Source organism: Vigna unguiculata, chromosome 6 (genome assembly GCF_037176805.1).
Source record: "Vigna unguiculata cultivar grain cowpea cultivar isolate G323 ecotype 2 chromosome 6, ASM3717680v1, whole genome shotgun sequence".
Taxonomy (NCBI): domain Eukaryota; kingdom Viridiplantae; phylum Streptophyta; class Magnoliopsida; order Fabales; family Fabaceae; genus Vigna; species Vigna unguiculata.
Genome location: NC_140797.1, coordinates 34,806,785 through 34,833,973, shown reverse-complemented (window position 1 = coordinate 34,833,973; position 27,189 = coordinate 34,806,785). Strand labels below are relative to the sequence as shown.

Sequence of the window (27,189 nt, the reverse complement as noted above, 5' to 3'; positions counted from 1 at the left end):
TTGTAATTTGGATTGACGTGTAATTGATTTTTTAACACAAAATCATGTATGTTTGGGTTTTAAAATCAATTAAAAACTCAAAAATTCACTTCCATTCAGAAGCAACTTATATTAGTTTTTGCGTCATGAAATCGATTTAACATATAATCGATTTTGTAACGTATGTCCAAACATGCGCTTAGTGGTTAGGATATTTTGTTATTTTTGTAACCCATGACATGATAGTTATTGTAAGCCAATATTTGGAAAGATTATTATTATGTTTTAAAGCAGCTATTATTCTAGTAGTTGTTATCTTATAATAAGATATTTTGAAAGATGATATGATAGATATCTTTAATATTATTGTTTTAAAATATTTTGTTTGCCTTCGATTCAAGAATTCTCTATTTTTATCCAGATCAGATTACAAATTTTTTACATCAATTTTATATTATATTTATATTATACTGAATCATTCATCTTTTCTAATATACTTACATTTTAGTTTTGTTTTGTAAATACATTCTATTTTTATTTACGTGATCATATTTTAATTATTTTCACTTTTTAATTAGTATTATTATCAATGTAATCCATTAATATTGTTGATATTAGTATTATTAGTTGCATTTTCTATAAACCAACTAAAAGAGAGACAATATTAAACTTAAAGCGTGTAGTTTGTAAGTTGTTTAAAAAATATATCTAATTGAGTTAATTTTTGAAAAATTAGGATTCAATTAAAACAAAAAATTAAATTTGGGAGTCGATCAAAACAAAAAAATTAATAACTTGAAACTTTTTAACAAAATTACATACCATACCAAACAACTAATTGAACCTTATTTATTTAAACATTATATAAAACAAATTTTTAAGTCCATAATCATTCACTAATATACAAAAGAAATTACATATAATTCATTAAATTTTAACCTGATTCAAATTTTTATTTTTATAACATTATTGTAATAATTAAATATATATTTTTAAATTTATATAGACAAATTTAATAATAAATATATAATTTTTTTAAAAAAGAAAACAAAAGTTGACCACATGTATAAAAATTTATATAGGCAATGTGTGGATAGTGATTAAAATTTACGGTAATAATGTATAAAAATATATTGCACTCATGAATGGTGTTTGTAACAATTGTTTTAATAACGAATAATTCTTTTTAGACACTCTATTATTATATAAAATAAACATACAGAGAAAAATATTTTATGTGGTCAAAAAGATTAAATTATATTATTTAATTTTAAAATTATAAATATATTTAACGGAAAAAAAGTTTTATTAAGAAGATCAATGTTCAGTTAAAAAGATTAAATGAGTAAAATGTTCTTTTAGTTAATTGTAGAGATAGTAACTTAAATACATTTAAAGAAAAAAAGAGATAATTAAGAATTTGTTATTTCTATACATCGACTCCGATTTTATGTTTGAATAAGTATTTTTTAGAAAAACTTAGTTTCCCAAGAGATTTTAGAATGCCTTTTTAGTAAAATTTGTACGAAATCTGAAGAAAAAAGTTTAGCAAATCAAAATAAGATTAATAATAAAAATATTACTCTAAAATCTGAAATAGCAATAAAAGGTCATATATTCTAAAAATAAGAATCACACGGGAGTGTTATTATAATAAAACTAATAACAAGAAAATTATTTAAAAACATACTAATTAAAGAAATAAGTATTTTTTAAATTTGATAATATAATTATAAAAATATATTAAAATTGTATATAATGTGTAGAATTTAAAATGTTAGAAATCGAATTCAAGATTAAAGCAATCTTAAATATTAAATTGTTTTCACTATAAAAGATAATAAATTATCTCAATAAAAACAAGTTAATATTCGTAAGAAGTTTTTAAATATCATAAAAATGTTTTAAAAAATAACTAAAATGTTATTTTCGCTGATAAAAAATAAATTAAAATGTTTTGCCCTCGGTTAACGGCTGTTTATAAAGATAAGATAAGGACGAAATCTTAAGTGCATCATAACCGTCTAAGTTTTCTCTCACCGCGTAATCTCAACGGTCAATCTTGATTCTCCCTTTCTATATATATCCCACCGCCCTTATGGTTATTCCAGTGCGACAGTTTCTTCTGGCATATTCTATCTGTTATACATGTTTCTTTTTTCGATGATTGTGGTATATGGCTTTGGGGATTGTGTTTCTTGATCAAGTTTTTTCAGGATTTTTCGAATTTAGGGTCGATAAATGTGTTTTGTCAGATTGAAGAACGCGAGCATTATCAGTGCCTTTGTCGGATTATCAAACTGAAGAATACAAAAATTATTCTGAATATCATTCTTTATCTGATGATGATGTCGAGTTTTGGATCTTTTCGCGTACTTTACAGTTTTGGATCTTTTCGCGTATTTTCTTTACACCTAATTGTCGCCTGTTCTCTGACATTTCTTTTGCATATGGATGATATGAAAAGCATAATAATTCAGAACAGCCGTGGGCTCAGCATAACCTAAGTCTTCTTTGTGGCTCCTTTCTGTTATAATATAAGCTGTTTGGTATTGATCATCGAATATAGGATTGAACCATGATTTGTTTATCTGCAGTGGTGTGTGGAATGGTTTTGTAACATCCTGATTTAAGAGTTGTTATCGTTTTCTTGAATTTTGGGTCTGTACAGGGCAGGCACGGTGTATGAATGTGTGGTGTAGGAGATCATGTAAGTTTTAGGTTTTGTTAAGACGATCTGATCTCGGAACCTGTCAGATTTGTTGTCTGTGTTTATTCCTCTGCAGCATGTCCTGAATCTCTGAGATTTATTTTGGCGGTTGAGAATGTAGAATCGAGTTTCCATCGCTGTTGCTCTCAGTATCCAAATTTCTCGATGGATGTTCTCTCATATCGACTTTCTCTCGACTTGATTACGACTTGATCACATAAGGATTGAATTGTGATTTGTTCCCCGGAAGCTTTAGGTTCTGTTATTCTCACCTGTTATTCTCACTTTTTTGTATTTATCTTTGACTAGCTATTTGATGATTCCTTTTCAGCACGATGTCGGTTGAGAATTAAAAACCATAAATGTGAATATAGTTCTTGTTTGATTTTTGAAATCTGTCAAATCTAGGTGTGTGATCTGCGATTGTGATGATTCCTTCTCAGCACATTAACAGTTGAGGATTAAATAATAATACAATATCCAGTGTAATATAATTTCTTGGATGAGTTTCATTTCTATTATCTAATTTCTTGAACCTGATCTTGTTTTTCTGCAGCAATGTTTGGGGATTCGTTTGGCCTAAGCATATATTAGGAGCGAAGATGTCTTTGCATTTTGGTTGTTTTTCTGCAGCAATTTTTGGGGGATTTGTTTGGCGTAACATTAGTCTCATTGAGCATATATTAGGAGCGAAAAATGTCTCTGCTTTTTGGTTGGATTCATTGCTGACCTTGCAATGTGGCTGTGAGTTCTTGTGGATTTTTGTAACATGCACTATCAGACTATTGGAGGCACCGCAAATTGGGGAGGATTTGTCTGACAACTAGATGATTAAATGGAAACTTCTCTTAAAAATTTTCTTTCTGCTTTTTGGTCATGTTATTGTTTTTTTCCCCTCATTTCTTAATGATTTGAATTTCTAATTTCATATATGAAGTACTGGATTCATTGTGAAAAAAAGGATGAAAGGATAAGATATGATGGCCATTTCATATATGCTGTTTGACTGTTATTGAACTTACTGCAAAACTTTATGTTCTATTGCGTTTTCATTTAGTAGCTCTCTTATGTGTTTGGAGTTGAAATGACTATTGTTTCTCTTACTGATTGTAGGAAGGTACATGGTCAGCCATTGTGTTAATCGAAGGAGGAGTCATTCTTCATAGTTGAAATTATGATCAGCCTCTTACGGAAATTTGTCTATTGTTTTTTTAGAAATTTTATTTTTGTATCCATCTTATTGTCTAGGTCCTTCACCTTTTACCCAGATTAATTATAGTTTTCTTAAATTCATGGGTTGTATAGGGAAATTACAAAATGAAGTGGAGGCATAGTGTGCAAATGATGGGTGGTGGTCATGTTTTGGGAACAGTGAATGGAGATCCCGTGAAACTTAAGGTCAGGCAAAACTTGTGGAGTGGGGAGATCTTGTAGATACTCGCTATATGAGTGAGAAACTTTGACATTTGTGTTGTTATGCGGTTGACTTTTCATTTTGATTATCTTCTTCTACTAGTGTTGCGATGAAAATGATGTTGATTTCATTGTGGAGGCAATAGCTGTGTATTATTGAACTTAAACAAAGCTTTATTTTTTATCACGGTTCTCACGATTCAATTTACTATTTTTCTTATGTGTGCTTGAGTTAGAATGGTTGCAGTTTCTTTTATTGACTGTAGGATTGTACATGTGTTGTAGGATTGTACTTGTGTCTGTCATGGTGTTTGTTTAAGCAAGAGCAATACTTTATCATTGAACATTATGTTTGTCGAGCTGGTTTTGGAAAATTCTCCATTGGATTTCTTTAATTATTAATTTTATTTATTGATCTTATCGTCTAGGTCCTTCATCTTCTACCCAGTTTGATTATAGTTTTCTTGAATTCATGGGATTTACAGGGAAACTAAGAAATGAAGTGGGTGCGGAGTGTGCAAATGGTGAGTGGTGAGCAGGTTTTGGAAACAGAGGAAGCGGCAATGAAACTTTAGGTTTAATTATTTTTGCATTCATTATTTTCATTGCCATTTTCCTCCAGTTAAACTTGTGGAGTGGGAGATCTTGTAAATTCTCTTAAATATGCACTGCATGAGTTAGAGGCCTTGACAATTTTAATTAACTTTTTCTACACGTGTTACAACGAAGAGGGTGTCTATTCGGTCATGGCATCAATTGTTGTAGATTATTTGACTTCCTACGTTGCAGCGAAGAGGATGTGTCTATTGGGTCGTGTAGTCAACAGTTGTAGATTATTTAACTTATCAACAGTTGTAGATTATTTAATTTATTACGAAGCTTTATGGTTTATTACGATTCAATTTACTATTTTTCTGATGTGTTCGAGTTGGAATGACTTTAGTCTCTCTTATTTGTCGTATGAAGGTACATGTGTCAAACATGGCGTTTGTCCAAGCAGGGAAACTACGAAATGAAGTGGGTGCAAGGTATCCAAATAGAGGGTGATTGGCAGGTTTTGAAAACTAAGAAATGAAGTGGGTGCAAGATATGCAAATATAGGGTGGTTGGCTGGTTTTAGAAACTAAGAAATGAAGTGGGTGCATGGTGTTCAAAAAGTGGGTGGTTGGTAGGTCTAGGAAACATTGGATGGAGATGATGGAGATATCCGTTGAAACTTTAGGTCTCATTATCTTTGCATTCATTTATTTTCTTTATCGTTGTTCTTCATGCTAAACTTGTGGAGTGGTTATATCTTATAAATAGGCACTATATAAGTGAGAGGCTTTGACATGGGAGTTGTTCGATTGTTGACTCTCTTTATGTTGGTTGTCCTCTATTAGTCGTGTTGCAACAATGAGGATGTCTGTTGGATCATGGAGGCATAGCTATAAATTATTGAACTTACTTCAAAGCTTTATATTTTATTACGTCTCCATTTATTTTCATTCTTGTGTGCTCGAGTTTGAATGGCTGTAGTCAGTCAAGTTAGCCATGTTGTTTGTTTAAGCAAGAGTAATACTTGATCATTAAACATTATGATTGTCGAGCTAATTGTGGAAATTTCTCCTTTGGTATCTTTAATTATTAACTTTGTTTGTTCATCTTATCGTCTAGGTCCTTCATCTTCTACCGTAGTTTTCTTGAATTCATGGGCTTTACAGGAAAATTAAGAAATGAAGTGGGTGCAGAGTGTGCAAATGGTGGGTGGTGGGCTGGTTTCAGAAACAGATCCGGTGAAACTTTTGGTTTTATTATCTTTGTATTCAATATTTTCATTGTCGTTATTCTTCATGCCAAACTTGTGGAGTGGTTGACCTTGTAAATAGCACTATTTGAGTGGGAGGCTTTGACATTTGTGATGATCTAGGCTGTTATTCGAATTTCTCAATTGGTTTCTTGCTTCTTGAATTTGGTTTATATGAAGCTTTATGGTTTATTACGATTCAATTTATTTGTTGTAGGAAGGTACGTGTGTCAACCATGGTGTTTGTCTGAGCAAGAGCAATACTCGATCTTTTAACATTGTGACTTTGAACATTGTGATCATAAAGCCTGTTAAGGAAATTTCTCTATTGATTTTTCTAATTCTTGAATTTATTTATTCATATTATCGTCTATGTCCTTCCTCTTTTACCCTGATTGTTTTACGTTTCTTAAATTTATGGGCTTTACGTTTCTTAAATTCATGGGCTTTAGGCTTTACAGGAAAACTAAGAAATGAAGTGGGTGCAGAATGTGCTAATGGTGGGTGGTGGGAAGGTTTTGAACCGGGATCGCGTTTGCATTCACTGTTTTCATTACCGTTTTTCATCATGTTAACCTTCAGGAGTGGTAGATCTTATAACTATAAACTTTGTTGATTTTAATTATCATTTTCTATACGTGTTGCTGCGAAGAGGATGTCTATTGGGTCATTGGGTCGTTTTTCATCATGTTAACCTTCTGGAGTGGGAGATCTTGTAACTATAAACTGTATGAGTTAAAGGCTTTGACGATGTCGTTCTAGACTTGACTTGTTGATTTCAGTGATCTTTTTTTTTGCACAGCTGCGAAGAGGATGTCTATTGGGTCGTGGAGCGAATAACTATTGATTATTTAACTTAGTACGAAGCTTTATGTTTTAATACGATACCGTATCCTATTTTTCTTAAGTGCTCAAGTGGAATGGTTGCAGTCTCTCTTATTTGTTCTAGGAAGGTACATGTGTCAGACGTGGCCTTTGTCTAAGCAAGAACAATACTCAATCTTCCTGTTATGGGAATTTCTCCACGGGTTTCTTAATTCTTGAATTTGTTTATCCATCTTACTGTCTAGATCTTTCACCTTTTACTCGGATTGATCTGGTTTTAGAAACAGAGTGGATGGAGATCTGGTTTGGATTCATTATTTTTTTGTCGTGTTCTTCATGCTAAACTTGTGTAGTGAGATATGCTATAAATACGCACTATATGAGTGAGAGGCTTTGACATGTCTATGGTTCGACTGTTGGCTATATTTATGTTGTTGATATTCTTCTTCTAGTCATGTTGCAGCAATGAGGATGCCTATTGGATCGTGGAGGCAAAAGCTGTAAATTTTTGAACTTGCTACAAAGCTTTATGTTTGATTACATTTCCATTTATTATAATTCTTGTGAGCTCGATTTGGAATGGTTGTTGTTTCTTTTATTGGTTGTCTCAGGTACATGTGTCAGTAATGATGTTTGTCTAAGCAAGTGCAATACTTGATAGCATGGACATTATGATCATCAAGTTTGTTAAGGAAATTTCTCAATTGGTTTTTCTAATTCTTGAATTTGTTTATTCGTCTTATCGTCTATGTTCTTCCTCTTCTACCTTGATTGATGTAGTTTGTTAAATTCGTGGGCTACGTTCATGGGCTTTACAGGAAATAAATGAAGTGGGTGCAGGGTGTGCAAATGGTGGGTGGTGGACAACTTTTGGAAACAGTGTATGGGGATCCGGTGAAAACTTAGGTTTACTTATTTTTTCATTCATTATGTTCATTGTATGAGTGAGAGGCTTTGACATTTGTCTCGTTGCAACAGGTGATATTGATGATTTTAATTATCCTTTTCTACTATTGTTGCAGCGAAGAGGATGTCTATTGGGTCGTGGAGCCAACAACTCTAGATTATTTAACTTACTAGGAAGCTTTATGTTTTATTATGATTCAATTTTACTATTTTTCTTACGTGTTCGAGTTCGAATGGGTGTAGTCTCTCTTTTTTTTTGTAGGAAGGTACATGTGTCAGCCGCAATGTTTGTCTAAGCAAGAGCAATACAACTGAACATAGTTTTTTGTTTCTTGTGTTGTCAGTGATCTCTTGCTTCTCTCTCTATTGGCCTGTATGCATCTTTTTCCATTTTTTTTTCTTTGACTCTTGCACATTTCTAAGTAATTTGGGTTTCTCTAAGCTTGCATGAGTTCAGGATTTATCGTGAAATTTGACCCTTTTAAATGATGCAATTGAATATTGAAATGATATATTATTGATCTTTAGTTTTATAGTGCTGAATTCTTTTTTTTTCTTAGGTGTAGCAAAATTTAAGTAATTTTCTTAGAGTTTTTACTTCATTTTACTAATTATTAAGAGCATTGGATAATTTGATTTCAAAACTTCATTTTGTGTTGTTTTGTATGCTGCATTGACAAATGAATTTTGCCTTGTATTTCAAATGTATTTCAGACTATCAATTATACGTTGCCTTTATTTTCATTTGCCGTTTGAGGATTTAAAAATATAAACAGTTAAAAATTTAAAAATCTTGGTGCCTCTTGTGAATTTTAGGTTTTATTATCTTTACATTGATTATTTTCTATGTAATATGTTGTAAGAGCCATAGTCAATTGTGTTGTTTTGACTTTTGACTCTTTTGATTTGATTATCTTCTATTCTTTTTTGCAAGTGAAGATTTACTGTGAATGTATGTTGGGTCATTGACATTATAACGGCAGATTATTGGACTTAATGGGTTACTTTGTTTCTTAATAAATCCAAGAGTTGGTTGAAACAATTGCATTCTTCCCTTTTCAGCACACGCTATTTAGCCTTTGAAATTTCTTTTGCTGATTGCGTATCAAAAATCTTCGGTTAGGAATGGTTTACGACATGGAACCTAATATCCGAGTTTGTTCTTTATATAATTTCTCTGCATTGGTATTTTGGATTTGTTTCTTGTATTGTTAGCCTATTATTAGCATTTACGTCACCCTTGGATTTTGAATTACCGAACTGCATAACTTTTAAGCATGTGAGGATTGAAATACATAAGTGTTAGGGCTTTGAACTGGTAATAACCTAATTTCTTAATCTTTAAAATGTCGGCAGTTGATTGCAAACATTGTCATTCAACTGCCTTTGTTTCTCTGCATAGGTGTTTCTATTATGCAGCTGAAGTGGGGTTTGTTGTTGAAGAACTGACCATCTTCTGTTTTAACTTTTCCTTGGTCTAGGATGAGCTCATTTCACCATCTTTTTGTGCTTGGTTTGGTTCTCACAGTGAACTCAAGTGTGGTCGTTTGTGGAAGAAATTAACTATCCTATAAAATGGTTTGGTGATTTGGGTGAAGTAAATGGTGTTCGTGATCAATTGATGTGGTCAGATTTTGGTGTTGAAGAGAGTTTAGTACGACTTGCATTCTTATTCTTGCATATTGTTTGCACTCTTCGGTACTCCGAGATCACAGCTGTGTTTACTTCCTTCAGTTTGGGGTCTCACAATTTGTGATAGGATGTGGGAACCATATGCGATCTTGTTGCAGACTATTTTACTCAATCTTAGTCCATTGCTGATTTTGTTCAGTCTGAAAACTTTTGCTAATACATATGTGGGCACAGGTTTTGGAAGTTGTGAATGAAGATCCAGGCAGATTTTAGGTTTTATATTATCTTTGCGTTCACTATTTACTCTGAAGTTATTCTTGTCTACATTTGTGGACTGGTGACACACACTATATGAGTATAAGAGGCATTGGCATTTGTATTGTTCGGCCTTTAACTCGTTCTTCAGTGATGACTAGACTTACTTTGGATGTCTGTTGGGCGATGGACGCAATGGAGGTAGATTTTTGTTTGGAACAACTAGTCTCTCTTAATGATTGAATAGTGGGAAGGTGTATTAAATACTTTTCTTATGCGCTTGATTTGGAATGGGTGTACCCTCTCTTATTGCTTGTCGGAAGGTACTTGATCACTGAACATTATGATCATTGAGTCTGTTATGGGAATCTCTCTGGTGGTTTTTTAATTATTGAATTTATTATCTCCTATGAAGCCAAGTGCAATGAAGTGTGGTGTAGATGTGCAAATTGTGCGTCAAAGGTCTGTGATATGTGAAGCTAAAGGTTTTATTTACCGTCACTTTGCTGTGCTCTTCTGGGTCAACTTTTAACTGTCTAATCTTGTTAGTTTGATTCTGATCTCGGTTGTGTTGATGGTGGTATGCCGACAGTGTAGAAGTTTGTCATGCGCACCACAAAACTCACATTTGAGGAGGTTTTGTCTGCTATTTTTTTTGAGTTATGTATTTATGAATGACATTGTAGGACGAGCATTATTGACAAGGGTTGTTGTTCTTAAATTGATAAAGATATTTAATTCGGTAAAAAATAAAATAAAGGATTTAATTAGTTTTTTATCCTAGAACAAAAATTTGGCGAAAATTCGATTAGAGAGAGTCTCTATGGGTTTTACTTGTTTTCTAGTTATTCATAGGTATATATTTATTCATATAATTTGGCTTGATAATCCAATGAATCTCTGTCTTCTAGGTCTTTTGGATTTATGATATTTCCAAGTACCAACTACTAGTTTGAAATATGTGTTGTGATTGGGGTATATTCAACATCATAGCCCCTTTCGGGTTGGGGTCTCACTATTTGTGATAGGATGTGGAGGCTGGCTATATTGATCAATCTTACTTCCTTTCCATAACAAAGGATATTGCAGTAATTTTTATAAAATTTTTATGATTGTTGTATGATGGTCATTAAGGTTTCTGTTTCTTGTGTTGTCAGCGGAACTCTTGCTTCTTTCTCTATTTCCCCATGTGCATCTTTTTCCAATTTTTTTTTTCTTCTTTTTGACTCTTGCACATTTCTAAGTAATTTGGGTTTCTCTTAGCTTTCATGAGTTTAGGATTTATCGTGAAATTTGACCCTTTTTAAATGATGCAATTGAATATTGAAAAGATAGATTATTGATCTTTAGTTTAATAGTGTTGATTTACTTTCTTATTTTTTTAGGTGTAGCAAAATTTAAGTAATTTAACCTGATATCTGAGTTTGCTCTGTTTATATTTTCTCTGCATTGATGTTTTGGATTTGTTTCTTGTATTGTTAGCCTATTATTAGCATTTACGTCTCCCTTGGTTTTTGAATTACAGAACTGCATGACTTTTAAGCTTGTGAGGATTGAAGAACACGTAATAACCTAATTTCTTAGTTTTTGAATTGTCGGCATTTGATCATAAACTGTCATTTGTTTCTCTGCAGAGGTGTTTCTGTTATGCAGTTGAAGTGGGGTTTGTTGTTGAAGAACTGGCCATCTTCTGTTTTTACTTTTCCTTGATCTTTGATGAGCTCACTTCACCAAATTTTTGTGCTTGGTTTGGTTCTCACGGTGAACTCAAGTGTGGTCGTTTGTGGAAGAAATTAACTATCTATAAAATGGTTTGGTGATTTTCTATTGATTTGGCTGAAGTATATCGTTGTGATCAATTGAGATTTCGGTGTTAAAGAGAGTTTAATGCGACTTGCATTCTGATTCTTGCGTAAGATTTGCACTCTTCGGTACTCCAAAATCACAGCTCTATTTACTTCCTTCAGTTTGGTGTCTCCAAATTTGTGATAGGATGTGGGAACCAGATGCTTTCTTGTTGCAGACTATTTTACTTAATCTTAGTCCCTTGCTGATTTTGTTCAATCTCAAAACTTTTGCTAATATATATGTGGGTAAAAGTGTTGGAAGCTGTTAATGAAGATCCAGGCAAACTTTAGGTTTTATATTATCATTGCGCTACATTTGTGGAGTGGTGGCAGGCACTATATGAGTATGAGAGGCATTGACATTTGTATTGTTTGGCCTTTAACTCATTTTGCAGTGATGACTATACTTACTTTGGATGTCTGTTGGATGATTGTCGCAATGGAGGTATATTTTTGTTTGGAACGAATAGTCTCTCTTAATGGTTGTAGGAAGGTGTATGATTCTCTGTCTCGTTTTGTTGCGTTTCCATTCACTACTTTTCTTATGCGCTTGATTCGGAATGGCTGTAGCCTCTCTTATTTTAGTTGTAGGAAGGTACTTGATCACTAAACATTATGATCATCGAGTCTGTTATGGGAATCTGTCTGTTGGTTTTTTAATTATTGAATTTATCATCTCCTATGAATCCAAGCACAATGAAGTGTGGTGTATGTGCAAATTGTGCGTTGTCATATGTGAAGCTAAAGGTTTTATTTACCGTCACTTTGCTGTGCTCTTCTGGTTCAATTTTTAACTGGCTAATCTTGTTAGTTTGATTCTGATCTTGGTTGTGTTGATGGTGGTATGCTAACAATGTGGGAGTTTGTCACGGGCACCACAAAACTGACATTTGAGGAGGATTTGTGTGCTACTTTTTTATTTCTGAATTTATGAATGGCATTGTGGGATGAGCATTATTGACAAGGGTTGTTGTTCTTATATTGATAAAGATATTTTTTCCAAAATCAAAAAGAGCGATTCGGTAACAAAAAAAATAAAGGATTTAATTAGTTTTTTATCCTAGAACAAAAATTTGGCAAAATTTTGATTAGAGAGAGCCTCTTTATGGGTTATACTTGTTTTCTAGGTATATATTTATACATATAATTTAGTTTGATAATCCAATGAATCTTTGATTCTTTCTTTGACCAAATGACTTTTTTTAATGGAGCAATGTCCAACATATGTAGAACCCCGTAGATCTCGTTTGATTTGATGGTTTCCTCAATTCTCTTATTGTTATGTGGACGAATTTTGGAAGGAATGGATGGAGATCCACGGAAACTTTGTGTTCTATTATCTTTTCATTCACTATTTTCTTTTTGAGTGGGAGTTCTTGTAAACATGCACTATATAAGTATGAAAGGGTTTGACATTTCAAAAGTTGTGCCTTTGACTCGTTTTGCAGCGAAGAGTTGCTTGCTATGGATATCTGTTGTGGAGGCAATGGCTGGAGATTATTGTTTGGAATGGCAGTAGTCTCTCATTGGTTGTAATCTCTCTCCTTTTATTACGTTTCCATTCACTATTGTTCTTATGTGGTCGATTTGAAATGGATGTAGTCTCTCGAATTGGTTTTCGGAAGGTATATGTATCAGTCAGAAGCAATCTATGGACTGTGAGGCTAAGGGTTTTTATTTACCGGTACAATGCTGTGGATTAATTTTTAATTGGCTAAACTTGTTTGTTTGGATCTGATCTTGGTTGCTACATTTTTGTGTTCTGGGTTTACAAAAGGCATTTTGGGATGAGCATGGTTGACAAGTTCTGTTAGGCTTTACTCTTTGATTTGATGGTATCTCAATTCCTTTCCATGCATTATTTTCCATTCATTATTTTCATTATTGTTTGATTTTGGATAGGAATTGATGTATTTCTGGGCATTCTTGGTTCTGGAGTTTTGGGTTTAAAACATCACGTGATGACCGATTTTAGCTTGTTGTTTAGAGTGACTAAGGCTACCCTGGTTTTATGGGATCATCTTCCGTGAGTTTTGATTTAGTTGGTTGGTAAGCTAGCAATATCGGATTTCCTTGTTTTCTTATCAGGAACAATGTTTCTGGAGTTGGATATAATGAAACAACATATGTAATGTTTTTGCTGTACAAGTTTGAAATATGTGATGTGCTTGTCAGATATTTTGTAGGTATGTAATGTATTTTTAACAATTGTCGTGTATAAAATTATTATGACTGATGGATTGCCTTTAATAGTTATTACACCGAAGGTCCTAGTGGATGATTCTCATTATTGTAATAATTCTATGGCATTTTTTTTCGTACTTATTTTCGAAGATGTATTTTACAATTAGTTCTGCAATGGTTCTTTTCTTATGGACTCTGCTTTATTTTTTATTCAAATGTTTTTAAATTATTTTTTCGTTTGTGATTTGTAATAGATGCTTAGGGTGTCACAGATATGTTTTTCATTTTTACATTGTCTGGAATTCTTTTCTATTTTTTAATTTGAACCGAAGCACTTTAATTCTTTTCCTGGAAAACATCTTTTTTAACTGCTTTCTTTGTTAAACCTGATAAGTCCTTTCTTGTTTTGGATTTGATCAATCATTTTGTGTAATGTCTCTAGTCTGTTAGTGACAATGTTTTTAAACCATTGTATACATACGCCTTTATTAATGTACATACATACATTGTTCTAACTTGGAGTTGTTTAGTACATTTGTTGTACAATTTGTGATTTCTTTTACATTGAAAAACTTTGAATTGAAATTCTTACTTTTGTCTTTGTTATATTTTTATTTTTATTTTTATAATATTTTGAAATTCAAAATTAATTATTAAGGTATCCTTATCTTCTGCTGCAACATCTCCTAGGCTCATTGTGACAACTTTCCTCAGCCTACAGATTCATGACATGCGTCCTGCATCCTCTCTTTTTCAAATATTCTCTAAAATGTTTATTCTTCATTCTTTTGTTTTTTCACAATCCTCTTTAGATTTTTGCTCCTTTCATCTTCTTCTCTGCCATTCCCTTGCTGTCATTTCTTTCTTCCAGGTGAGCTTCTTTTTTTTCTTGGTCTTGTATTATGCATTTCCTTGTCTTTGCCGTATTTGTATGGTCTTCAAGTGTTTATTTTGGATTGAATGTATATGCATCTTTTCTCATTCTACTGCACCTGCTGATTCCCTGCATTAATTTCATGGTATAATAGCATAATTTTTTACCATTTATATGTTTGCAATATACTAGTTCTGATTCTATTTCACGTATTCTTTCCATTAACTTTCTAGGGTTGTAAACTATTGCTTTGTAGTCTAATAATAACCATTCTAGCACCATGGCTAAACCTGTATAACTGACTTAAAAATGTTGTAAATTATGACTTAGAAGATTAGATATTCTCAAAATCTTTGAGATTAGATTTTAACCTTAGTTTTAATATAAAAAAAAAGCATATGAAAACATAGTAACAAAACAATCTTGTATTGTCGTAAAAATTTTAATTTTTGTCTAACTTGTTTTTTAATTGGATGTGTGGGTGATCTGTGATTCATTTGATTGAAACTCAAAGTAAAGTTGAAGAAAATTATATTAAATTATTAAATGAAAACATATGACAATGTATTTACATCTTCACAGAAATAACTTACTAAATTGTTAGTTAAATCACATCAAGTAATAAAACTTCATTCTAATAGCCATAAATAAAAGATGAATTATTATAGCCAATAAATATTCAAAATTTATAATCAAATTTAAAATTTGTAAAGAATAATCCATCTGTTATATAATGTTATTTTAAAACGAATCAATGTTAGTTACGAAAATTAAATGAGTCAGATGTCTTTTAGTTAATTATATAAGAAAACTTAAGAAAAGAATTTAGAAAATTAAAATAAGATTAACCATAATATATTACTGTAAAATCTGAAATAACGATAAAAAATCATATGCTATAAATAAGACTCCTTGAGTCTTATATTATAATAAAACTAATAACGTGAAAAATAATTAAAAAGATATATCAATTAAAGAATATAGTTTTTTTTTTAAATTGACAATAAATAAATATATATATATATATATATATATATACATATTAAAATTGTATATAATGTGTACAACTTATGTTAAAGCAATCTTAAATTTAATTATCTTGACTAGAAAAGTTAATAAATTGTCTCTTAATAAAAACAAAATAATATTCAGAAGAAAATTTTAAATAATAAGTAAAATGTTCTTTCTCGCTGATAAAAAAAACTAAAATGTTATTTTTTCTGTAACTCGTCGGTTAACAACTATTAATAATCCAAGATATAAGATAAGGATGAAAATCTTATTTACATGATAACCGTATAATTTTTCTCCAACCGCGTAATCTCAGTTGTCAATCTTTACCCTTCCTTATATATATTCTTCTCGCGCCAAAGTTGGTTCTGCCATCTCCTGTCTGACATCCATGGCTCATGGTTCCCTTCTTGATCTAGATTTTTCAGGGTTTTGCGAATTATCTAGTTGATCGAAGTTCACTTTGTCGGATTGAAAGCAAGCATTATTAGTAGTCGCAAGAATTATCAGTAAATTTATACCTTTATTTGATGATTACGAGCTTTGGACCTTGTGGTTCTGACATCTGGTGTCTGTCATACGGCTTGGTGATTCTTCATTGGTTTTGATTCTTGAATTTTTGAATTCTTGTTGTTTCTATAGTTCCATCTTCTAGGAAGACAAGCAATGTGTGGTGTAGCTTCTCTTGTGAAGTATTTGATGATGATGATGCATCAAATTTTGGTGTTTGTGCTCTTTCTTTGTAAGCATGTCCTCAATCCTAAGTTTTCGTTTGTACGACTCCTTTTCTGATTGTGAAGCACTCTTCAGTACCCCATCATCACACCCTATTTACTTTTGGGGTCTCACTATTTGTGACAGGATGGAGGCAGATGCTATGTTTTGCTGGCTATATTTCTCTGTTGTAGTCCCTTACTGATTCTGTTCAATCTGAAAAATCAGGTTACTTTGCTAATTGATATGTGGGGGACAAGTTTTGGAAGCAGTTGATGGATAGCCAGAGAAACTTTTGGTTCTATTATCTTTTCTTTCTTTATTTTATTCGCAGAGTGGGAGTTCTTGTAAAAAGGCACTATATGGGTATGAGAGGCTTTTGTAAATTGTGTAGTTGTGCCTTTGACTCATTTTGCAGTGAAGACTTGCAATGGATGTCTATTGGGTTGTGGAGACAATAGCGGTATATTATTGTTTGGAATGGCTGTAGTCTCTCTCATTGGTTGAATAATAGTAGGAAGGTACATGATTGTGTTTGGAATGGCTGTAGTCTCTCTCATTTTGTTACGTTTCTATTCACTATTGTTCTTATGTGGTCAATTTGGAATGTGGCTGTAGGAAGGTACATATATCAGTCACCATGTTTCTATGCAAGTGCAATAGTTGATCACTGAACATTATGATGTTCGACCTTGTTATGGGATTTTCTCCATTGCTTTTTTAATTCTTGAATTTATGAATTCATCTACTCGTGTTGGTTCTTTGATTTTCTACTTCATTTTACTAATTATCAAGAGGATTGAACAATTTGATTTCAATACTTCTTTTTGTGGCTTTTTGTTTGATCACAAACATAAGCTGTCAACTGCCATTTGTTTCTCTGTAGAGGATTTTCTATTATGCAGCTGATGAAGTTGGGCTTGTCATTGAAGAAGTGACTAACTTTTGCTTCAATTATTCCTTGGTCTAGGATGATCTCATTTCACCAATTTTTTTTTGTGCTTGGTTTGGTTCTCACAGTGAACTCAAGTAAGTGTGGTCCTTTGTGGAAGTAATTGGCTATCCTACAAACTGATTTGGTGATTTTGTATTAATTCAGGTGAAGTATATGGTTTTCTTTGTCAGTGTGTCCTCGAGTTTGAGTTTTTATCTGCTAGTTGAGATGTTAAAAACATAAAAAGGAGTAATTAAAAACTTGAAAGAGAGTTTAGTACGACTTGCATGCATTCTGATTCTGGCTAAATTTGTGGAGTGGTGACAGACACTATTTGAGTATAGGAGGCATTGGCTTTTGTATTGTTTGGCCTTTAACTCGTTTTGCAGTAATGACTAGACTTTGGATGCCTGTTGGGTGGTGGAGGCAATGGAGGTAGATTTTTGTTTGGAACTTTAGTCTCTGTTAATGATTGAATAGTGGGAAGGTATATGATGGTGCATCTGGAATGTGTGTTGTCTCTCATTTTGTTATTTTTCTTATGCGCTCGATTTGGAATGGTCGTAGCCTCTCTCATTGGTCGTAGGAAGGTAATTGATCACTAAACTTTATGATCATCGAGCCTATTACGGGAATTTCTTCATTGGTTTTTTAATTTTTAAATTTATGAATTCATCCTGTGGCCTAGGTCCATCTTCTACCCAATTGATTTTATTTTTCTTCAATTCATGGGCTTTACATGGAACCCAAGAAATGAAGTGTGGTGTAGATGTGCAAATGGTGCGTGGAAGTTCTGTGATATGTGAAGCTAAAGATTTAATTTTTAACTGGCTAAATTTGTTGGTTTGATTCTAATCATGGTTGCCTTGATGGTGGTATGCCTGCAGTTTGTCATTGTCACTACAATTGTATTATTACAAACTGACATTTGAGGAGGATTTGTCTGTTACTTTTTTATGAGTTCTGGGCCTATAAAAGGCATTGTGGGATGATCATTATTGACAAGTGTTGTTGGGCTTACTGTTTGATTTGATGGCTTACTATGTTGCATATTTGGGTCATGGCGTCAATAGTAGTAAATTATTTAACTTACTATGTTGCAGCGAAGAGGATGTATATTAGGAAGCTTTATGGTTTATTATGATTCAATTTACTATTTTTCATGTGTGCTCGAGTTGGAATGACTTTAGTCTCTCTTACTTGTCGTGGGAAGGTACGTGTGTCAACCATGGCGATTGTCTGCGCAAATGGTGGGTGGTGGGAAGGTTTTGGATCAGTATCCCGTTTGCATTCACTGTTTTCATTGTCGTTTTTCATCATGTTAACCTTCAGGAGGGGGAGATCTTGCAACTATAAGCTGAATGAGTTAGAGGCTTTGACATTTGTGTCGTGTTGCAGTGATGAGGATGTCTATTGGGTCGTTTTTCATCATGTTAAACTTCTGGAGTCGTAGATCTTCGAACTATACACTATATGAATTATAGGCTTTGACAGTTGTGTCGTTCCACACTTGACATTTTGTTGATTTCAGTGATGTTTTTTTTTTTTTTTTGCACAGTTAATTTTGTTGATTTTAATTATCATTTTCTACACGTGTTGCTGTGGAAAGGATTTCTATTGGGTCGTGGAGCAAATAGCTGTTGATTATTTAACTTACTACGAAGCTTTATGTTTTTATACGATACAATTTCTTATTTTTCTTAAGTGTTCGAGTAGAATGCTTGTAGTCTCTCTTATTTGTTATAAGAAGGTACATGTGTCAGCCGTGATCTTTGTCTAAGCAAGGGCAATACTCAATCTTCCTGTTATCGGAATTTTTCCACTGGTTTCTTAACTCTTGAAATTGTTTATCCATCTGATTGTCTAGATCTTTTGTCTTTTACTCGAATTGATTATATTTTTCTTGATTTCATGAGCATTTCAGCGAAACTAAGAAATGAAGTGTGTGCAAGGAATGCAAATAGAGGGTGGTTGGCAGGTTTTAGAAACGGTGGATGGAGATTTGGTGAAACCTTCAGTTTCATTATCTTTGCATTCATTATTCTTTGTCATTGTTCTTGATGCTAAACTTGTGGAGTGAGAATGTTATAAATACGCACTATAAGACATGCCTTCTGGGTTTTCTGGATTAGGAATTTTCCTGGTTACAGCAGTGTATGTACAAGTTTGAAATATGATGTACTTGTCTAAGATTTTCTAGGAATATAGATTTATTTTTAATTGTTAGTTTTATTCTTGCATTAAATTAAATAGATCTTTTGCCAATATGATCATTTGATTGTAACCGAAATGCAGTGATTTTTATAAAATTGTTATGATTGATGTATTGCTTTCAATAGTTATTGCTGTTGGAAAAATAACATTTTTTTCGAATTATTTTACAGCTTTCTTTATTGAACCACATAATTCCTTCCCTGTTTTGGATTTGGCCAATCAATTTTTATAACTTCTTCAGTCTGTTTTGTTTGAATTTTTTAAACCATTTTATAGGCTTACGCTGTTCTAAAATATTGTTGTATAATTTGTCTATGCTGCATTCAGATTACAAAACATAAAATTGAATTCTTACTCTTATCTCTTTTATATTCTGAGGTAGTTAGTTAGAGCTCCTTTTTAAGTCTTTTCAAAGGCGTTGAGAGCCTTCTCTTGTATGCTCATTGATTACTTCACCCCTCGACTTTAAATTTGCAAGTGTTTAAGAGAATTTAGTATTGTTTTCCCTTTCTCTAAACTATTTGCATCTTGGGTGTTGCTTCTGCAAACACATACAATATCTAGTTATAGGTGGAAACACTTTTTTAGCTGCTTTCTTTATTAAACTAGATAATTTCTTTCCTGTTTTGGGTTTGGTCAATATTTTTTGTAAGATGTTTAGTCTATTAGTGAGAATTTTTTAAACGACTTGGTGCATACACCCAAAGAATTCCTAAATCTTTACCTGGGAAACACTGGGAAACACTTTTCTAGCTGCTTTCTTTATTAAACTTGATGGTTTCTCTCCTGTTTCTTTAGTCACCACTTTATGTATACACCTTATATAGCCGTCCGTTGTCCTAATTTGAGTTGTTTACTTTCCAAATTAAAGAAATGAAAAACGAATACGATTGTTTTATATTAGGAAAATATTGTTGTATGATTTGTGAAAACTACCTTTAGATTCAAAGACAAAACTGAATTCATACTCTTATCTCTTTTATATTTTTATATTGCTTAATATTTTTAAATTCGAAATTCATTGTTAAAGCATCGTTATCATCTTTAATTATACATAGGAAGTCCAATCCATCCGAGGTAGGTCTTAGCAAGAGCTGCTTATTAAATATTTTGTTAAAGGAGTTGTGAACCTTCTCCTTTTTTCACATTGGTTACTTAATCCTTCGACTTTTAAATTTGCAACTCTCAAAACGTGGTTTTGTTTCTTTTCCAATTAATTACTGTGTAAAGGAATTCAGTATTGTTTTCCGTTACTATGTTATTTGCTTCTTGACTTTTACTTCAACTAGCACAACAATATCTAGTTATTAGTAGTTTTCTTTAATTCATATTTCCTTCGCATATACTTTGCATTCATCATTTCCTTTGCCGTTATTCATTGTTGGACCCTTGATTCTGTTGATTTTGATTATATTCTATTACTCGTGTTGCAGTGAAGAAGATGTCTATTGGATCACGGAGCAATGAGGTAGATTATTTAACTTACCAAGAATCTTTAGGTTTGGTTCACTATTTTTCTTATGTGCTCGAGTTGGAGTGGTTGTAGTCTCTCTTATTGGTTGTACGAAGGTACATGTGTCAACAACTATTGTGTTTGTGTAAACAAGAGTGAGACTTGATCACTGAACAATATGATCTTTGAGTCTGTTATGGATATTTCTCCACTAGTTTATTAATTCTTGAATTTGTTTATTCATCATACTTTCTAGGTCCTTGATCTTCTACCCAGATTCACTATAGTTTTCTTGAATTCATGGGCTTGACAAGGAAACTAAGCAATGAAGGGGGTCCAGGATGTGCAAATAGTGGGTTGTAAATTTTGTGATCTGTGAAGCTATATGTTTTGGTTATTGGTGCACTGTTGTGTTTTTCTGAATAATTTTTAACTGGCTAAACATGCTGTTTGTCGAATTATTGAGCTGTATGACTTTATCACATCAAGCTTGTTATGAGTTACTGGGTCTCCCTTGGTTTTAACTGGCTAAACATGTTTTGTGGATTGGTTGTTTAGCTGTTTCTGTATCAAGAATTGTTCCAATTTTGTTACTTGGCAATTTGGAGAATAACTTTGGTACTTTTTTATACTACCTACAAGTATCTCCAATTTTAATTGGATATCCCTTTTGTAAACAACAAGGCTTTTGGAATAGGATTTGTCCAAGCTGGAATGTCAACATAACCTAATTTCTTCTATGAGTTGTCTACTATTTTTTTATCACAGAACATTTTGAACTGTGGTTTGTTTCTCTGCGGCAGTCTTTAGATAGTTTTGTGCTATGGCCTGCATCTCATCTAGTCTAAGATCCTGTGATTGTTTTGGTTTCTTACCCACAATTTCCTATTGCGGTTATTTGTGTCCAAGTTTTTGTTGATGGAAATCTATCAAATGTGTTCATTTTTGTTTATACATTTTTTCATCATGCAAGGAATGGAATACAGAAGTGTTTAGAACAGCTAAAATCTCGAAATTATGTAGTTTTTTCTGAGTTTCCCTTATTTAAATTCTGAGGATTTGATCAACAAATCATATGGGTTCAATTGTGGCCAACCACTTGTTGACAGAGATCTATCAAATCTAGGTGTTGAAATGTTTCAGTTAATAACTTTATGCATGTGAGGATTGAACAACACTTGTGTTTGGAACTGCCAACAACTTTTAGTTTTTGATCACTAACATAAGCATTGTCTGCAAAGGAGTTTCGATCATTCAGTTGAAGTGGGATTTGTTGTAGAAGAAGTGGCTATCTTTTGCTTTTTTCTTTTCACTGGTCTAGCATGAGACCATTTCACCAATTTGTTATGCTAAGTAAGTAAGTGTGGGCATTTGTGGAAGAAATGGTTATCCTATAAAATGATTTGGTGATTTTGTATTCCAAGTTTCTCCATTGGCTTTTATTCTTGAATTTATGAACTCATCTCCTTTGTATACTTCCGTCTTCTACGAAGACAAATAGTGGATGTGTGGTTTAGGATATCATGTGAAGTATTTGATGATGATGATGTATCAAATTTGGTGTTTGTGCTCTTTCTTTGTCTATTGTCCAAAAGTCTGAGTTTTCCTATTCCGGTTGAGGAGTTAAAAACTTAAAAAGGAGCATTGGAAAACTTAAGAGAGTTTAGTACGACCTCTATTCTTATTCTTGAAGATTTGCAATCTACTGTACTCTAACATCACAGCTCTATTTACTTCCACTTTTCTTACTCTTTTTTCTTTTTTACATTTCTAACTTAGAAATTCCAACTAAATGAATTACTGGATTCATAGTAAAACAAGTATACAAGGAAAAAATATCAAGGCTATTATAGTTTGTGATTCTCGTCTTTTTCAGCCTTGCCGTTTATAAAAACTATAATATCAAGGCTATTATAGTTTGTGAGCTCTTTTTCTCCTTTTTCTTTTTACACTTGGACATTTCTAAGTAATATGGGTTTCTCTTGATTCTTAATCAATATGATTTGTACTCTTCACTGCTACATTATGAGGGCTCTATTTAATTCTATCTCCAATGTGAGACACAGCAGTATTTGGAATTATTTATTGTAATCTTCCTACACCTTATTTAGGGCCATGAGCCACTTCGAGTTTTCTCGGAATAATTCTTTTTCCTGTGAATTTTAGGTTATTTTATCTTTGCATTCAATATTTTATTGCAGTTATTCTTCTACTGCTGAACTTGTGTATTTGAGTTCTTGTGTTTTTGTAATAGACAAGGAAGAAGATTTAGTTGTTGGCTAAACTTGTGGAGTGGGAGTTCTTGTGCGTTTGTAACAGGCACTGTGATAATAGTCATCGGCAATTGTGTTGTTTGGACTTTTGACTCTGTTAATTTGATCATCTTCTTCTGCTCATTTTGCAGTGAAGACATAATATGAATGTCTGTTGGGTCGTTGAGACTATGACGGTAGGTTATTGGACATCATGTGAAGCTTTAGGTTTTATTACCTTTCCATTAACTATTTTTCTTATGTGCTTGTTTGGAATGGTGTTACTCTTTTTTATTGGTTAGGAAAGTATTTGTGTCGGTCATTGTGTGCTTCTATGCTTGAGCTGTGCTGCTGGTTGGATAATTTGTTAATTTCAGTTGAGTTTAGAGAACTTTGCTGTGGCTTTTCTTTCATATAATTTTGATGCGACTGCTAACAACTCAACAACTCGAGGTTATTCTGTGTCTTAACAAGTCCAGGAGTTGGTTGAAACGTTTGTATTCATCCCTTTTCAGAACAAGCTGCTTAGCTTCGGAGATTTCTTTTGCAAGTCGAGTATTGAAAATCTTTGGAGTTTAGAGCACTTGAGTTTGCCCTTTATAGAATCCTCTGCACAGGTAGTTTGGATTTCTTTCGTGTATTGTTAGCTTATTATTAGCATTTACGTCTCCCTTGGTTTTATATGAATTTGCTACTTTGTTCTGTGGGTTTTATATGTCTTGATCAAGATTGTGTTGGGTTTGGGTGAAGTGTATGGTATTTGCGATCAATTAATGTGGTTAGATTTAAGACGTCTTGAATTAATAGTACATCAGTTTACGTCAATTAGAATGTAGTATTTTACTTGATAATAGTTATCTATCAAATCTAGGTGATAGAATGTTTTTAGTTTTCTGTTTTCCTTCTTCAGCATGCCGTTTCGAAAAACATGATTGTTTAGAACAACCAATGGCTAAGGATGATAGCCTGAGTTCTTCAGAGTTTGCTCTCTATTATCATATTTCTTTTCCTTTGCGGTTATTCTTCTGGCTAAAATTGTGGAGTGGTAGTTCTTGTAAACACGCACTATGGTTATGAGGGGGGCTTTGGGATTTGTACTGTTGGTTATTCTTCTGGCTAAACTTGTGGAATGACAGTTCTTGTAAACACGCATTATGATTATGAGGGGGGCTTTGGGATTTGTACTGTTGGTTATTCTTCTGGCTAAACTTGTGGAATGACAGTTCTTGTAAACACGCATTATGATTATGAGGGGGGCTATGGGATTTGTACTGTTGGATCTTTGACTTGTTTTGCAGTGAAGACTAGACTTTCTATGGTCGTGGAGGCAATGGTCGTAGATTTTTGTTGGAATGGCTGTAGTCTCTCTCCTTGGTTGAATAGTGTGAAGGTAAATGGTTGTGTTTGGAATGGCTGTACTCTCGTTTTATTATGCTTCCATTCACTATTTTTCTACTATTTAGAATGGCTGTAGTCTCTCTTTTTGGCTGTTGGAAGGTACTTGTATCAGTCATTGTGGTCGTAGCATGAGCGGTACTTGATCACTGAACATTATGATCATTGAGCCTGTTATGGGAATTTCACTGTTAGTTTTTTAATTCTTGAATTCACGAATTCATCTTATCGTCCAGGTCCTTCATCATCTACACAGTTGATTATTCTTTGCTTGAATTCATGGACTTTACTTGGAAGCCATGGACTTTACATGAAAGCCAAGCAATGAATTGTGGTGTAGATATGCCAATGGTGTGTTGAAATACTGCAATCTATGAAACTAAAGGTTTTTATTTACCCTTACATTGTTGTGTTCTTCTGCATTAATTTTTAACTGGCTGAACTTATTGGTTTGATTCTGATCTTGTTTGTATTGGTGGTGTATGCCTTAGTGTGGGAATTTGTAACAGTTACTACAAACTGACATTTTGGGAGGTATTCTCGCCCAGTGAGCATACCTCCCCTAACTCTCTTCAATCTCGTTTTCAGCATTCGCCCAGGGAGAGAGTGAAATCCTAATAGCTTGTTGTGTTGATTTATCCTCGATTGTAAGTTTACTGATTCTGATTCTTAGTATTGTATTCTCATTGTTTATGGTGCGATTTTGGTTCTCTTCTAGTTCCCGCCCCCAATTTTGATACCTAATAATAATATTCTCCATTTGCATTTATATTTTACGGTATTTTTTAGTTGTTTGAGTTGATGCTTATTGTTTGTTTTTTTGGTTGATGCCCACTGCAATCAGTGTTCAAGTAATAAACGCAAACAATCAATCGTCTAAAGCTCAAATAGATCTGGGGCTCTCACTCTAATTTGTAGGCTCTCACTCTAATTTGTATTACCTTAATAATAATTTTGAACTGGGTTGGAAAACGGGTGTGAGTTTTAGCTTTACGATTTTTTGGGTGCCTGTGCTTATTTCAAGTAATGTTCCCTGCATTTTGTCCATCATTTCTCAATGCCTGTCTCTGTCTGTTGTTAATTTTAGTGTTTTGATGTGGGGCGTACTTCACTTAATCTACTTATGCTGTGTGTGATCGTGAAAAAAAGTTTGTCTTAGCCCGTTTTGTAATGAAAGTGGATCAAACTAGGTTCTGTGGTTGCCTGCGTATGATACAAATGCTGCTATTTGGGCCAGGCGTTTGAAGTACAAAGCCCATGAAATACAGCGGCACAGAGAAATTCACCAAACTAACCTCCAATCCAACTGCGCAAGTAAACCCTAAATAGTTCCCTCCCATTATAAATAGCGTCTCACATTCGGTAATTTGTGAATGTTTTTGCGATCTGAAGGTGTGAAGCCGTGCACAATAAGCCGATGCTCTGGATTAAAATGATGAAGGCAGCATGGTTGTGTGCACGGAAATTGATGTTTTAGGTCAATATGTCTGCTCTCCCTGATCAACACAATGATGGGAGGGCCTGGTTGCGACCTACATTTCTTTTCTACTTTAGTTCTAACATTTTAATTGCTGTTTACAATTTAAGTGTGGTGAATTGATAAGTATAGTGAATAATTAGGGTAATCTGAACCAGTTTTTAATTCAATTTATTTATACGATTTTGTTCATAAATTGTTGTTTTTCCAGGTTTAATGTTTAAAGTGTGCCAAAACTTTGAATTTACATTCATTTTGGCCAAACAGTTAGGGATTTACCTTAATTCGTTTTGGATGCGCTGTCTTAATAGGAAGAGCCAGACGCAGTTTTAGATGCATCTTCATAATTGCTTTTAGTGTTGTTCTTCAATGAGAATTACTGTTTCATCTCAGGAATCTATGTTGACCTTTGATGCAAACTTTTACTATGTGAATTACTTGGTGATTAATGAATTTGAAGAAGAGATGGTTGTTAAACTTAAAAGTATATGTCAACTCTTGAATTTGAATAAGATATACGTTGCTTTTTGCTTTTCATTCATTTGAGGTTGCTTTTTGCTTTTCATTCATTTGAGATTTGTGACTACGTGAGATTTTTTTTACTTACATCTAACTAACTTGAGTTTCTATTTGTTCTGGGGGGCGCTGAGTTAGTTTTGAGAAGATTTAGTTGTAGTAGTTGATTTTTTAGGTTTTATATTTTGTTTTTAATTCAAGATTCCTAATGTATGTATGAAACTTTTTTGTCTCAGAAAATGGCTTTAGGTGGAACAGCTCCCCCAAGAGGAAGTGCAGCTGCTACTGCAAACATGAGGAGAAGAAGAACAGCCGGTGGTGGGGCATCTGGAGGAGCAGCTGGAACTATGCTCCAATTTTACACTGATGATGCCCCTGGACTCAAGATCTCCCCAAATGTGGTTCTTGTAATGAGCATTGGCTTTATAGCATTTGTTGCTATCCTTCATGTGATGGGATAGCTGTATTTTGTGCGTAGGGAGGCTTAGAAGAGAAAAGATTTAGGTCCATTTTTGGATATTTAATACACAGTCTCTCTTATGAAACAGTCTCAGAACCTTTCCTTGCTTTTGTATTTTGGTACATTCCTTCGTTATTTTTAAAGGTAAAAACAGTGTAAATACACTGGTAGTAAGAAGAAATATTTTGTTACATCATTTTGTTTTCGCACTTGGTGGTGTTTTAGTTTCCCTTAGTCTCTTAACTGAGATGAAAACTGAAGTATTAAAAAGTATGCTGTGATTGATTTCTAACCAGGTTAACTTCTATAGCAGAATTTCTAGATTTTATTTTACAGACCTTTTATTCAAATT

The 27,189-nt window shown here is 33.2% G+C and overlaps 1 protein-coding gene and 1 non-coding gene across 8 annotated transcripts; both read left to right on the top strand.

The window, feature by feature from the left end:
- The first annotated feature begins 2,073 nt into the window (after positions 1 to 2,073).
- On the top strand, positions 2,074 to 27,028 carry LOC114188929 (uncharacterized). Of its 7 annotated transcripts, XM_085674328.1 has the most exons (9): positions 2,074 to 4,087; positions 5,069 to 5,130; positions 5,759 to 5,877; positions 6,106 to 11,798; positions 12,802 to 19,224; positions 20,718 to 20,752; positions 21,794 to 24,769; positions 24,933 to 25,031; positions 26,614 to 27,028. In XM_085674328.1, exons 1-4 carry the CDS (start codon positions 4,007 to 4,009, stop codon positions 6,162 to 6,164), a joined length of 321 nt encoding a protein of 106 aa, XP_085530454.1. In that variant the 5' UTR covers positions 2,074 to 4,006; the 3' UTR covers positions 6,165 to 11,798; positions 12,802 to 19,224; positions 20,718 to 20,752; positions 21,794 to 24,769; positions 24,933 to 25,031; positions 26,614 to 27,028. The 7 variants fall into 7 exon arrangements, 6 of the variants coding, with proteins under 6 accessions (XP_085530454.1, XP_085530458.1, XP_085530455.1 ...); XR_014995556.1 differs by having other exon boundaries at positions 4,588 to 11,798; XM_085674331.1 differs by lacking the exons at positions 2,074 to 4,087; positions 5,069 to 5,130; positions 5,759 to 5,877; positions 6,106 to 11,798 and having other exon boundaries at positions 15,452 to 19,075; positions 23,505 to 23,606; positions 24,288 to 24,379; positions 24,621 to 24,769; positions 24,973 to 25,031.
- Positions 25,818 to 25,924, top strand: LOC114189325 (small nucleolar RNA snoR100). The gene has a single exon (XR_003605629.1). It is a non-coding gene; the product is annotated as a small nucleolar RNA snoR100 (small nucleolar RNA).
- Positions 27,029 to 27,189: the final 161 nt, after the last annotated feature.

Excerpts from the sequence above, each read along its gene's own strand:
- LOC114188929 (XM_085674327.1), top strand. The coding sequence starts at position 24,206 with ATGACAGTTCTTGTAAACACGCATTATGATTATGAGGGGGGCTATGGG. Across the intron at positions 24,380-26,613 it reads CTTGGTTGAATAGTGTGAAG|AAAATGGCTTTAGGTGGAAC; the intron begins GTAAATGGTTGT and ends TTTTTGTCTCAG.